The sequence below is a fragment of the Semicossyphus pulcher genome, unplaced genomic scaffold, assembly GCF_022749685.1.
Source record: "Semicossyphus pulcher isolate SPU_LCO1_2020_fin unplaced genomic scaffold, fSemPul1.0.p SCAF_9, whole genome shotgun sequence".
Lineage (NCBI taxonomy): Eukaryota > Metazoa > Chordata > Actinopteri > Labriformes > Labridae > Semicossyphus > Semicossyphus pulcher.
Window position 1 is genome coordinate 7385354 of NW_027211770.1, and position 12841 is coordinate 7398194.

General features: G+C 40.8%; 1 protein-coding gene across 1 annotated transcript in view; it reads right to left on the reverse strand.

Moving 5' to 3' along the window:
• The window catches only part of dop1a (DOP1 leucine zipper like protein A), a 30039-nt gene extending 18229 nt beyond the window's left edge, over positions 1-11810 (reverse strand). The window contains exons 1-13 of the mRNA XM_069655865.1: positions 11528-11810; positions 9523-9718; positions 8646-8827; positions 8381-8551; positions 6681-6870; positions 6255-6353; positions 4659-4758; positions 3740-3849; positions 2870-2984; positions 2630-2750; positions 2199-2318; positions 1453-1570; positions 488-517 (exon numbers count right to left, since the gene is read on the reverse strand). Coding sequence (XP_069511966.1) covers positions 488-517; positions 1453-1570; positions 2199-2318; positions 2630-2750; positions 2870-2984; positions 3740-3849; positions 4659-4758; positions 6255-6353; positions 6681-6870; positions 8381-8551; positions 8646-8827; positions 9523-9660 — 1494 coding nt within the window. The 5' untranslated portion in view covers positions 9661-9718; positions 11528-11810. The remainder of the gene's footprint in view (positions 1-487; positions 518-1452; positions 1571-2198; positions 2319-2629; positions 2751-2869; positions 2985-3739; positions 3850-4658; positions 4759-6254; positions 6354-6680; positions 6871-8380; positions 8552-8645; positions 8828-9522; positions 9719-11527) is intronic.
• Positions 11811-12841: the final 1031 nt, after the last annotated feature.

Sequence of the window (12841 nt, forward strand, 5' to 3'; positions counted from 1 at the left end):
CCGTTAAGATGAGTTCTGAATATGGTGATTTTGTTTGTGTTTTGTGAAACATTTTGACTCCACAAAGTAAAACATTTCGATGAAACAAAAAAGAGCAAAAAGGAACAACCAGATCATTAAAAATGAGCATTATACCATGAAGTTAATAACAATAGTCATATTTCTTACAAATATGTGAGCAATGCAATAGCATGTAACTGCATGCATGCTTGACAGAAAACACACTGGGCAGAGATTTCATTTTCACAAGATCCACACCAAACAGCCAGGGTAAGTTTTCACCACATGTAATGACTGTTATAATCCCACTTCTTTCACCAGATCATTTTGGCATTAAAATATGTCAGTCAGTCATTCTGAAATGATCACTTAGAGCAGGGTGGGAACAAAGATGGCCTGGGAGACGTTGGCAGGACGTTGCAGAAATGTTATCGTAGCCTCAGTGAAGCAGGGTGAGGTGAAAAAGCAGGAAAGAGCAGTACTTTACCTGGCAGATTACCCTCATGCTTCTAGTAGGCTTCAAGGAGAAAGAGCAGATAGTTTGAACAGACAGGAGCAAGCAGAGCACAGGCCACACAACACTTGGTTTGCAGAAACATACACGCTACCCATACACTTTCCTCTTCTCTCTCACAAGCTCGAAGAACACAATGTGCTCTTTCTCTCGCTCTTCAACAAACACACAAACCAGCATTTAAACAGGGTAATAAAGGAGGGAGGGATTTCCAAACTGTTCAGATTGGAAATACTTTGTAGAAAAGCTTATTTCTAAGAGGATGCAAACAATATATTTGGCAGGAAAAGAAAAAATAGGCATTTTTGAACCTGTGAAGAGATTTCACTTAGTGTACAGACACAGGAGAGATGGGAGGTGCACACACACACCTCCTAAGTGTGGCATCTCAGAACTGGATTCAAAAATGGAGTCGAACAACAAATCTGACAACATGGAGGCCAAATTATATATGTTCATATGGGGGGGGGGGGGGGGGGGGTAAAAAGAAGGTGTGTGAGCCAAGAGGGAGTGAGAATCAAATGTGATGGAAGGTCGGGAGACAGGCGACGGTAAGAGATGGAAGACAAAGGATGTCGCAGTAAAAAACAAATACAATCAGAAAATCATTTTAAGAAGTCAGACATCTATCTATGGGAAGGGAAATGAAAGATGAAAGAGACAAGGGGAAAATACTGAACGATCAACCAAAAAAAGAAACACTGAAAAGCCAAAGAAATACAGATAGAACAGCATGAAAGACTGAAGGGAAAAAGAAATAGATAAAACAGTCTACAGGTAACACAGTTCTTACTGAAGGAAAAACAAATACAGAAAGTGGAGGAAAAAGAAAATGGGAGTTAGAAAGAAAAATAAAAACATACAAAGAGAGGACAGGGAGAAAAAAAAAATAGAACCAAAGAAACAAAGACAAAGAAACTAAGAGAGAAGAGTCTCACCAAGGAAACGATATCCAACAGGAAATCGACCAGCTGACAGAACTCCACCAATGAGAGCTCTGGAGGATCTAAGCTCCCAGCATGCCGTGCTGCACGTGTGCTGCTGTTGACTGTCCTCCTGCAACAGTTTTTAAGTAGAGTGTGAGGGCTAAAGGTAACCTTCAGTGCTGATGACATAAATCTTATTACCAGCTGAGAATTATTTCAGCACAGCAGCAAAGCAACACAAGTGGTAGGTAGCACACCAGCACCGTTCTTTGTACTCTTTCTAAAGATGAAACCTCCATCTCTATAATACAGCTTTTTTTTATTATTATTGTCTTCCGTAACAATAAAACAACTTTAATTTTTTAATCACCTACTGCTTTTTAAATGGTAACTGGACTGTACTTATATAGCGCTTTTCTAGTCATTGCAACCACTTAAAGCTGCTTTTACACTACATGTCACATTCACCCATTCATACACTGATGGCAAAGACCTAAGTGCCAATCTCCAATCAGATCTATGCCCATTCATAAACTGATGGCTATGCCATTGGGAGCAATTTGGGGTTCAGTGGACACTTCGACATGTGACTGTAGCAGTCAGGGATCAAACCTACCTACTCTACCACTGAGCCACAGCCGCCCCTAACAACTAAACCTTTACTTTACTTTACTCTTAGTGATTCTGCTACAGGCTAGGTGTCCCTCATGAAGCGTTGACTTGAGTGCACATGTACAAAGGAATTTTGACATACAAACCTGCAGCACTCCTCAAACCAGCGAGCGATGTAGTCCCACATGTAGTATGGCTCAAACGAGTTAAACAGCAGATTGGCTGTTTTTATCAGTTCTGCCGTTTTCTTGTTCTCGCGCAGTTTACTGAGAAAGAAGGCAAAGTTAACAAGATGCTAACATCCATTATAATGCAAGTGATTCATAAATTATTGAATTTATCCAAAAAGATATCAAATATTTTGCAATTTACTAAACTAAACTGAAACATTTGATTGTCACTCAATCGGTTTCGAATACCTTTTTTTCCAAAGTGCAAATACTTCCATATGTCTCTGTAGCACTTTTACTTATATCAGGCCTAGAACAGCTTTTCTTTGATGATACATCAACCAAACTTTGAGCTTGTGTATAAGTTAATCATATGTAATGCCGGTGGTGCGCTGCACTGGGCTGACCTGCTGAGGTGTGTGTGGTCTTTGCTGAATGGGCTCTGGTTTTGGAGGTCCAGCTCTGTTCTGCACTGCGTGTGTAGAGTCCGAAACACCTCGATCAAAACATCCTCTAGGATTGCTGGACCTGAAGAGAGAGATGATTTAAACTGTGGACATATTCCATTTACATGAATATAAATGATTATTAAACCATTTGCAACACTAACTAGACTGTTGGTGTCTACATATTGAAAGACTGCTTACCCAGCTCTGGTTTGTCCAGCAGACTGATGAGGATACGGAATGGCTTGAGGTCGTGCATGAGGACGCTTTCTTCTTCTCCACCTCGCGCCTTGCCCTGCAGGATCCCTACCATTGCCTAAACAAGCACAGAGAGAAACACACCTTGACTACAGTAGCGATCAGAACACATCTGAACTCCAGAGCCACTTGTGACACAGCGGAGGGCACATTTGTTTGTTTTTGATCTTTTTTAAAAATTTGGGATTGAGCCCCCTTTGATTTTTTTGTTTTTGTGTGTGCTTCACGCTTCGTCTGCTGCATAATGGGCTGAAGCCAGGAACAGACGGCCTCTGTAGTATAAACCTTCTCCCAAAGGAGGGAGCTCCAGTAACTACCTCAGAGCAGATGGCAGAACGGCAAGTAAATAACAAAACAAAAACAAAAAAACAAAACTTCCCCCCCTGGTCGCTCTATGTGCCCTGTGTTCCAACCCCTGGAGTACCAGAGATCACATGCCAGGAGGGTAAAGGCTGTTTGGAGCGTAAAAGTAGGGTGTGTGAAGTGTGTGTGTAAAAGTCTCGGAGCTGACTTCAAAAGCACAAGCCTCTGAGAATAAGAGAAGAGAGTAGGACATGTCTGTAAACCCCAGGGAAGGTGTGGGAGGTGTGGGAGGAGAGGGATTAAAGTGTTTGGATGAATTGTATAGCAGACAAAAGAGAGCCAGATCTGCCAAATTGAGGATGAACCTCAATAAACGCACACACTTCCAAACCCCACGAAGAAAACTCAGGGGACATCTGATTTTCAAATTATTTTAGAAGCTTATTTTACACATGAGAACTGTTTTTTTTTTTCATTGGTGACCAATTTCTATTTAGCTTGAAAGCTCACCTGGACAAGCATGTCTTTAGAGAAGGTGTTGAAGTAGTGGCTAGCGTGCTCCTCTGGGTTGCTCTGACGAGTGCTGCGGGGACCTGTCATCACCCCGTTGTTGTCAAAGCCTTCAAAAAAATAATGAATATAGTTATAATCATGAAAATATCTGACAGCTGTCTTGGGGTGCTTTAAACTGGAAGCCTTGCCAGATTCACAGTGGAAGGGCATGTTTGACGTCAATATTATTAAACCTTTTTAAAAAAGGCAACTAGAGCTTGCAGTCCTGAGCCCACTCACACCAAAAGATTATATCATCGCCCCTCTGACAGGTAACAGATTCACGCTGAACTGTATAAAACAAACTTGCAACCCTGACCTCAAATCCACTTTTTATTTGCTCCTTAGAATTTCTTGTGATGTTGAAACGTGACATGTGCTAATGTTGTATTCATTGCAAGCTGCTTTGGAGAAGAACTCGGTGTACCTCCTGAGCCATGCAGACACTTACCAGCATGTTCATCCGCAGTGAGTTGCAAACAAGAGGAAAATAAAGTAAGACAACAACCAGAGACACATGTCTACTATGTGATCAACAGAAGAGGGAAAAAAAAGCTAAATAGCAATAAAACAGACATTTTCTACTGCCTGTTAGATTCTGTTAGTGCTGTGAACAGTTACATTTCTACAACAGATAAATACATGTGTTAATCTTGACATGACAATATTTCTGGGTACATTCCTGTAAAGAGATGCCTGATATTCTCAAAATAAATAATTCCCTTACTTCCTCCTGTGAATATAATATATCTCTAAATTCAACAATATTCCAGGAATTCCATGATGTGTAGGAACCATGGTCCATCTACATCTCAGTACTGTGTCTGTGTGTGTGTGTGTGTGTGTGTGTGTGTGTGTGTGTGTGTGTGTTTCGCACCCAGCAGCCAGGCGTAGAGTCTGCGGTTGAGGGACATGTCTCTTCTCAAAACCACATGCAAAGCTGCGGACAGGATTCGGATCATGTCTGGGCGAGTTGCCTGCACACAAACAAAACAGACAAGAACATTTGTGACAGTTTTTCTCTCATGCTTTTAAACTCACACATACATACATGAACACAAACTCACACTGCACATGTCCAATAAGAGGTGGGTTCTGGCCCTGATGAGTCCAGAAATGTTATGAGGTGGTGGATTTAACAAGCAGCCAGTATGAGTCACCACCACCGCTGCTGTGTAAGTGTCCTCATTAGAGTTACACACATCAACTGGACACAAGCACACACCTGGAAGGCATGACAACGATGCCAATAAAAGCAGTGATACTAGCAAATTTAGAAAAAGCCTGATGCAACAATATAAGCCAGTTAGATACTTTGGTCTCATCCCAACTGTAAGCCTAAATACATGGGGCACTGAAGTGACACGACACGTCTGCCACAGTGTTCTCAATAAGAGCATGTCTATTATAATCAAATTAATCTGCCCAGCACGCCAATGTTGGCATCACTTTGCTCATCTCTACTGATACACGGCTGATTTTATTCATTACACAGCCCTCCAATAGTTAAAAACGTCATATAACTCTGTAAAGTACAGACAGGCAAAAATGTGTTACAGGAGCAATTTGCCCCTGAAAAAAGCCACTGTCAGTCAAAGCTGGTGTTCTCTGTAATCAATAGAAGGAATAATATTTGAAATTGGCACCATAGCTGTGGAGGAAGTTCACATCTCGTGGTTTCACCCATTCTCCATTCCTACAACACCCAGCGTGCATTGCGCCCCTCCCTCTGAAAGGAACAGCCCAGCGAGATACGCTGGAGTGGAAGACTACTTTTTCAGTCAAGGACATTGATCGCTGCAGGCAATGGCTCAGAGCGGTACAGAATCCGAAATACGACTAAAATATACCGGTGGATCGTCTAAAAAATCTTCGGGTCTGCAGTCTACATTTCAAACCTGACGATCACAAAAACAACGACAGGAAAACCAGGATATGGTTACTTCTGGAGGAAGTGTGAAAACTCCCTGGCTGATCACTTCCACATCTTTTGGGACTGTGATTTTTTCAACCCAACTGGCTGGTAGTAGAAGAAGAGATAAAATCTATAATTGGCCCAGAGATTAATCATGGCCAAATTCAACTTCCGGGACAAGTACGTTCTCTAAATACTGCTCGCAATTTACAATAGGGAAAAGTTGACTTTCTCCCTCAAACTTTGTACGGATAAATTTACTAGTTATTGGATGAAATGGTCGAAATATCTTATTACTGCAGGGGATTCATGGAATATGAGTTGTACCCTTCACCTGGACATCTGTATGGACTGACCTTCACTGGGTTATGGTAATGTCAATGTGTCATAATGTCACAAATGTATGTGACGTTGAACCAATCCCTTTGGACCTGTTATGTATTTTGTCTGTCTCTGTTTTTGTTCACTGCAAAACTCAATAAAAATAAAGTTACAAAGAAAAAAAACACAAAAAGGTCTGTAACTTCAGCCAGACCTCTGTCACACAGGTTTTCTTACCTGGCTCATATGAAAAGGGAAGCAGAAGAGGATCAGGTCCAGGGTGCTTCTCTGCACTAACACACTGGAGTCCTGGACTGAGGTACTGACCGCCTCCACCTGGTAAGAACAGAAGCACACTTTTATCTATCCTGCCTATGTTCAATAACAAATTAACAACATTAGACAACTAAACACTGTAAACCCATTTGAATCAACAGAGAGATTCAAGTTAAACCTGTGAGTGCAAACAATCTAAAAGGATCAACACAAGCCAGTCGACCTGGCTTTATGACCCTCCTGGTTAAACATGGATTTAATACCACCTGGCTTTGGTTACCATGAGTGCAATTTAATGATATTGACAATTAAATATTTTATCTATGATAATGTTAATAACATTAATGATGACAAGGGATGTTTGGATTGTCGTGTGCTGTCACGTACCATGAGCTCGATATCACTGCCCATGACGTAGAGCTGGTCCTCCATGGAGAGCTTGCGATTGAGGTGCAGCAGCACAAAGGACACCCCAGGGAGACGCACAGCAGGGCTGGTCAGGATGCTGCCCCACAAGGCACTATAGAAGGCCGACTGCTCGACTGCTGCTGCGACCTTCTCCAACAGGGTGTTGGTCCTATGGAAACACAGAGAGGACACAGTAGATGGTAAATGGACTGTACATATATAGCGCTTTTCTAGTCTTGTGACCACTCGAAGCGCTTTTACATGTCACATTCAGCCATTCACACTCACATTCACATTCACACACACACACTGATGGCAAAGGCCTAAGTGCCAATCTCCAATGAGTATCTATACCCATTCATACCCGATGGTGATGCCTTCAGGAGCAATTTTGGTTCAGTGTATTGCCCACACTTCAACATGTGACTGTAGCAGTCAGGGATCGAACCCCCAACCTTCCGATTTAGAGACGACCATCTCTACCACTGAGCCACAGCCAAGCATGCTCATTAAGCACTGACCTCTAACCACATTAGAACCCCATGGTAATGCACATGTTAAAGACATTATTGAACAGCACTCTCATCTAATTAGTGCATCAGGCAAAACATATCAAAAGCACCGGAGAGAAAGAGAGAGAGCGAGAGAGAGAGAGAGCTTTCTCCGAACAGATCACCTGCTTCTGTGTGAAACCATTTGGATCTCACTCTGAAGCTTTAATTTGCAGTTTCCATTAACTGAGCAGGATTTCTTGCCAGTGCCTATGCAAAATAATTAATATTGTCTCATCTCAGTCTCCGTTGGAACAGATGGGACATGATGGTGATCAAGGCTGATAAGACAGTAGATATTTTCAATCCTGGAGCAGCTTCAAGGTATGAATACACTAAAATGTCCTCTGTGTGGGAACTGAATTGTTGAAACAGCAGACAGGACACAGGAACAGGAGGTACTTTAAATAATGATTCGTCTTCTTGACCCAAATAATTTGACACAAGCTAAATAAACTCTAAGAAAAGATGTAAAATACTCAGAATACAAGCACTAAAACTATAGCTTAAAGAATATACAAGTAGGCCAGGTATTACTTGACTGACTGGGACACTAATACAGCCGTTAATGTCATCAGTCACATGTGTGCTTTTCTTACTTAAACAATTTAATAGTGGGCTTATGATGCCACTCCCTCAAGCCCCTCTCTGCAGATAATGCCACAATGGCCAAACCTGTACCTGTAGCGCCCTCTAGGGCTACTGAGAGAAATTATTGTAGAACTGATGAGACGACAATTTCCAAACCTGTTTGCCAACCAATACAGAGCTGTACATACAAATGATATGTGAATAGATTAAATGGATAAATCCTGTGCTCCCAGTTCGTATAAATTTCGGATAAGTTCGGCCTAGAATAGTACTATGCTCAAATAAACTAAAGACAATTTTGAACAGTGAAACTTACTCAGCTTTTCTTAGAGACAGAAGTCTAGGGTCTGTGTCTTCAGTTTGAAACATTAGTCTTGTAATGACTCATATATCTCATGTATCATTCATACAATCTAAAATCAATTCTCTTCCACATTATGCTATAAACTGATTCTCCTAATGGCTTGTTCCAGTATCCACGCGTGCTCATTAAAAACTCTTCCAACATGTTTTTCTGTTCATTCCTGCTCGGCTCACCTGTCATAATACTCAGAGCCCTCCTCCAGACCTGGTAGTACCCCAGTCAGGAGCCCCTGTAGGCCTGGTTTCAGAGTCTTTCCCAGGGGCAGGTAGTAGGTCTCATAGAGCCCCAACAGCACAGGCTTCACAGACATGGCAGCATTGGAGAGTAAAGGGAAGAGCCCGGAGCTGCAAGGATGAAAAAGATGTCAAGACTTGATACTAGATGATAATTCAAAGTCCAGCTAACTTTAGGCCACTGGAAGTGGTACACCAGTGTTACCTATATAGGAAGAGGTCTTTGGCCAGCCTCTTGGGTCCAATGATCTTGAAGATGATCTCGTAGGTCTCCAAGGCCTTACGATGGACCCCGCTGGGCAGGGCAGGGTGGAGGCATTGGGCCAGCCGCTTGCCTATCGTCAGCTTCTTGGGAACCACTTGGTATTTTGCATTGTTTTGCAAAACCTGAATAGGGATGTAAAGAAAAGTGGACATGAGGCATTATAGATGAACGATTAATAAAATGGTATCTTATATTATGATGTATTGCTTTTGACTCTTTTTGTCTTGTGTTAGAAATCCAGCACACCCCTTAACTTTACAGAGGCAAAACACATAGATTTAGGCAGATGGTAAACAGACAACTACTTTTCTACACCTTGAGAAAAATCAACCAGCAATCTGAAGGTGGCAATACAGCAAAGTAGTCTGAGTTGTCCAGATCACTCACGTTTTCTACCTCTGTGATACAGCTACCTGACATTCGATTGTAATTACTCACAAAAGGAAGGCAAGAAGATCAAATATTTTACTTTGGAAGGCAACACCATCTACCATTACTCTTTCCGTTATTCGGCCGGCCTCACCTATTGTTATCAACCACTAAAATGATATCCTGTTGGCCGATTACAGTCTGCTTGAATCCATAAGACTGAATTACTCACAACCAGGCTGTGTCATCTTTTTCCATGAGTATTCTTGGAGTTAAATAATTAGGGTCTCAACATTAAAGAAAACCATAAGCCTTTTACACTGCCAGTTCAAGGCAGGATTACTACGCCTCATTACACGTTTCATGTTAGAAGGCACAATGGTGGAATGGTGGGGCGACGTCGTCCCACCCTGTGAGTCAGCATGTGTCCAGCTGTGGTCTGTCTTACCTTGTTGAGTTTGCCCAGTGCAGAGATGAGGTCTGCCCACTCACTGGAGTACTCAAAGTTTTTGAGGGCTTTGTCCACTGCTGCCACATAGTTCCTGTACTTGGAGTCACTGAGCAGCTCCACTTCCTCTGCATTCATCCTCCTGGGTGGTTAGTATGCTAATGTAAAACACCAGGCACACATAAGTACATCACTCCTGCAATGAAGACAAAAAAAGAACAGCAGATGATGACAACAGGAACCAAAAATACACACACACACACACACACACACACACACACACACACACACACACACACACACGCACACACACACAATAGGTAAAGTATAGTTATATTCAGGCTTGGCCATGAAGGAACAAAGCATGAGCCTATCAGTATTTTATATAATATATTTCAGCGTACAGATGGAACGGTTATGATATGAGCAGCCATCACTGTAGCCAACTCGCAAAATCTTGTAAAAAAATGTTGTAAAAAACGTGCAAATTGTAGAGAATAAGGAGTTACTTCCACACAATGCATCTCCTGTCACCCCTACAATGCAGTCTTTCAGAAAAACCTCAAATTTAAAGGAATGGCAGCATTCAATCCAACAAATTACTCTTACTCAATATGGAATGCCATTTTGTTAATAAGTGGAAATGTTTAGTCCATGCAAAACAGCATCACCCAGGCTGACAATCTACCAGAATAAACTACTGTAGAACAAGCTGCAACTGCATGCAGGTTAACTTTCTAGCACATGAAAACATCAAACGCTTTCATGGGGGAAATTTTGACTCATCACAACAGGAAAGTGAAACTAATAAGATGAATGGTGACTCAGTACCATGTAATTGTTCCAGTAAGGGCTTACTTCACAGCAGACATTTTTACATCCAACAGAAGGAAAAGCACAGGCGTTAATAATAACTTAAACAATGGTTCTATTACATTCAGGTGTCTGAGAAAGCCATGACAGGCAGTCAGCATGCACACAGACAGGACCATGAAATTGAAGCCGCTAAATGGAATACAGCCATCATTAATGCTACTATAAACACCTGTGCTTTTCATCCTGTTGGACGTAAAAATGTTCGCTGTGAAAAAGGCCAAAAGCATCCAAGTGAGCTCACTACTGCTATTACTAATTAATGTAATGAATCACACCTGTGCATTTCCTGCTTTGACACTGTCGAAATGCCAGATAGTCAGAGAATTGAATTGAGTCTGACATGTTGTACAGCACGTTTGAGAACTGTTTTCTTAATACACAGTGACTGAGTCATTCGTGTTGTTGATAATGCAAATATATGTTTTGTGTGGGAGCTAGCTTGTGACAGCTGGCCGTTTTGCTCTCAGCTAAACACACCTGTTTGAGGCTGTAAAGGGTAAACAAAACAGTAACAGTAGAGCAGGAACGCCTTTTTATAACAAAAAATATAATAATAATAATATAATAATAAAATAATTTAATAACATTTTCTTCTTCTTTCTGTTAATTTGTTCTTTGTTGTGTGAGTTTGTTGTATTTGTGTTTACTTGTTTGCTGTAACTGTTTGTTATTGTCCTAAAACTCCATGTTTTGTATGTGTTGTATGTGTTCACTTGTATTGTCTCCACATTTTCTAACAATTAAAAAAAAAACATTTTCTTAATAACGTTTTCTTCTTCATTCTTTTTTTCTTCTTTCTGTTTAATTTTTGCTTTGCTGTGTCTGTCTGTTTTATATTTGTTTGCTTGTTTGCTCTGTTTGTTATTGTCCTAAAACTCCATGTTCTCCACATTTTCTCACAATAAAAAACAACAACATATAAATAGAATAATTATGAACTTGCTTTTAATTAAGGAATATACATATATATTAATAAACGTCTTACTGTCGTTATAATTAGTGTTGCTTCATTAACGCTAACGTTACAGCTAAAGCTACCTGACACGAGCTAGGTGAGGTGATTTCGCCTGTAACGTTAACTACATGGCACTTTACAACGTTTAAACTTAAAGCTGAAATAAAAGCTTACCGGTACAGGATATAGGCCACCTCTGTCATTCAATCATGAGCCGGTTCTCCAGGTAAAAACGGCTGACACCGTCAATAATGAGACTAGCAGGCTGCTAACGTTAGTAGGTTATTAAATGATGGAGACGCAGGGCCGGGCTCCGATGTCACCCGTTCAAGTAAGTCACGTCCCTTTACAAGAAGGCTCCGGAACCAGACAATAGATTACTATTTCCTACATATTATCATTTTTCTTAGTATTGTCCCGCAGAGTGTAAATAAACAGTGATGAGCACGTCAGTAGCTTCCAGTGCGAGAGATACAAAGCGAGACGATTGACAGCTCCCAGCCTGCACTGCAGATCAGCCGCACGTCCAACCACAGCGTCACACTGCTCAGAGCTTCCGCATGGACGTCTTCCGCCTCTCGGCGTTGTGAAGTCACCCTCACTTACAGCGAAAAACACTATGAATTATGTTTTGTCTTCAAAATAAAAACTAATCATTTTCACGTAAAAAAATAAAATAAAATAAACACTACTTTTGTAATTACAATGTCTGTGAAAGTCACTGAGCAAATGGTTCAACTGTTCAATCCCTCCAGTCACCACTGACATACATACTTGAACATTCAAACAACAAGTCAAAATTACAACAAATAATATAACAGACCCTGTGGTAATAGCAGTATTTCCCTTATTTGGTTTGAGTCACTTTGTGTAAGGCTGAGCATGGACATGTGCAAATTCTCTGGGATCCAGCTGTGTATGAAATATCAGTTTATGTGGGTCGATAGAAATTCTTGGCAATTTCCACAACTAAAGCACATTACCTGTATTATTGGCTAATCTGTTGAACTTTGTCAAAACCTATTAATGGGATCTTATTGTTGAATTTGTGCTCACATGGGGGATGTCTGTATAGGGTACAAAAAGAACATATTCAAGAGTGTTCTTACAGCAAACGAAAGAGAAACACAGTTATGAAATCTGAGTCAGCATTACAACTGTAAGTGAAAACAAAAAATGTAATACATTCAGGTAAATATTTGTCCATCCTATGCTCCAAAAACACAATGTCTCATAAAGGTGAACCTACTATAATTCAATAAGGTGGTCTGTGTTGGTCTGTTATACTCATATAATGAAAACTGAATGATTAAAAATACCTACTCGTAAAGACAACATAAGTATCATCAAAAACAACACACAAACTAATGTTTGCCATTAAAAAACATACCCAGCAGAAAGGGTATTGACTATGGAGGTCAAGTGCATTAAGACTATTTATTTATTATCTCTTCCCCTTTTCTTTAAATGGTGAACTCCGATGCCTTT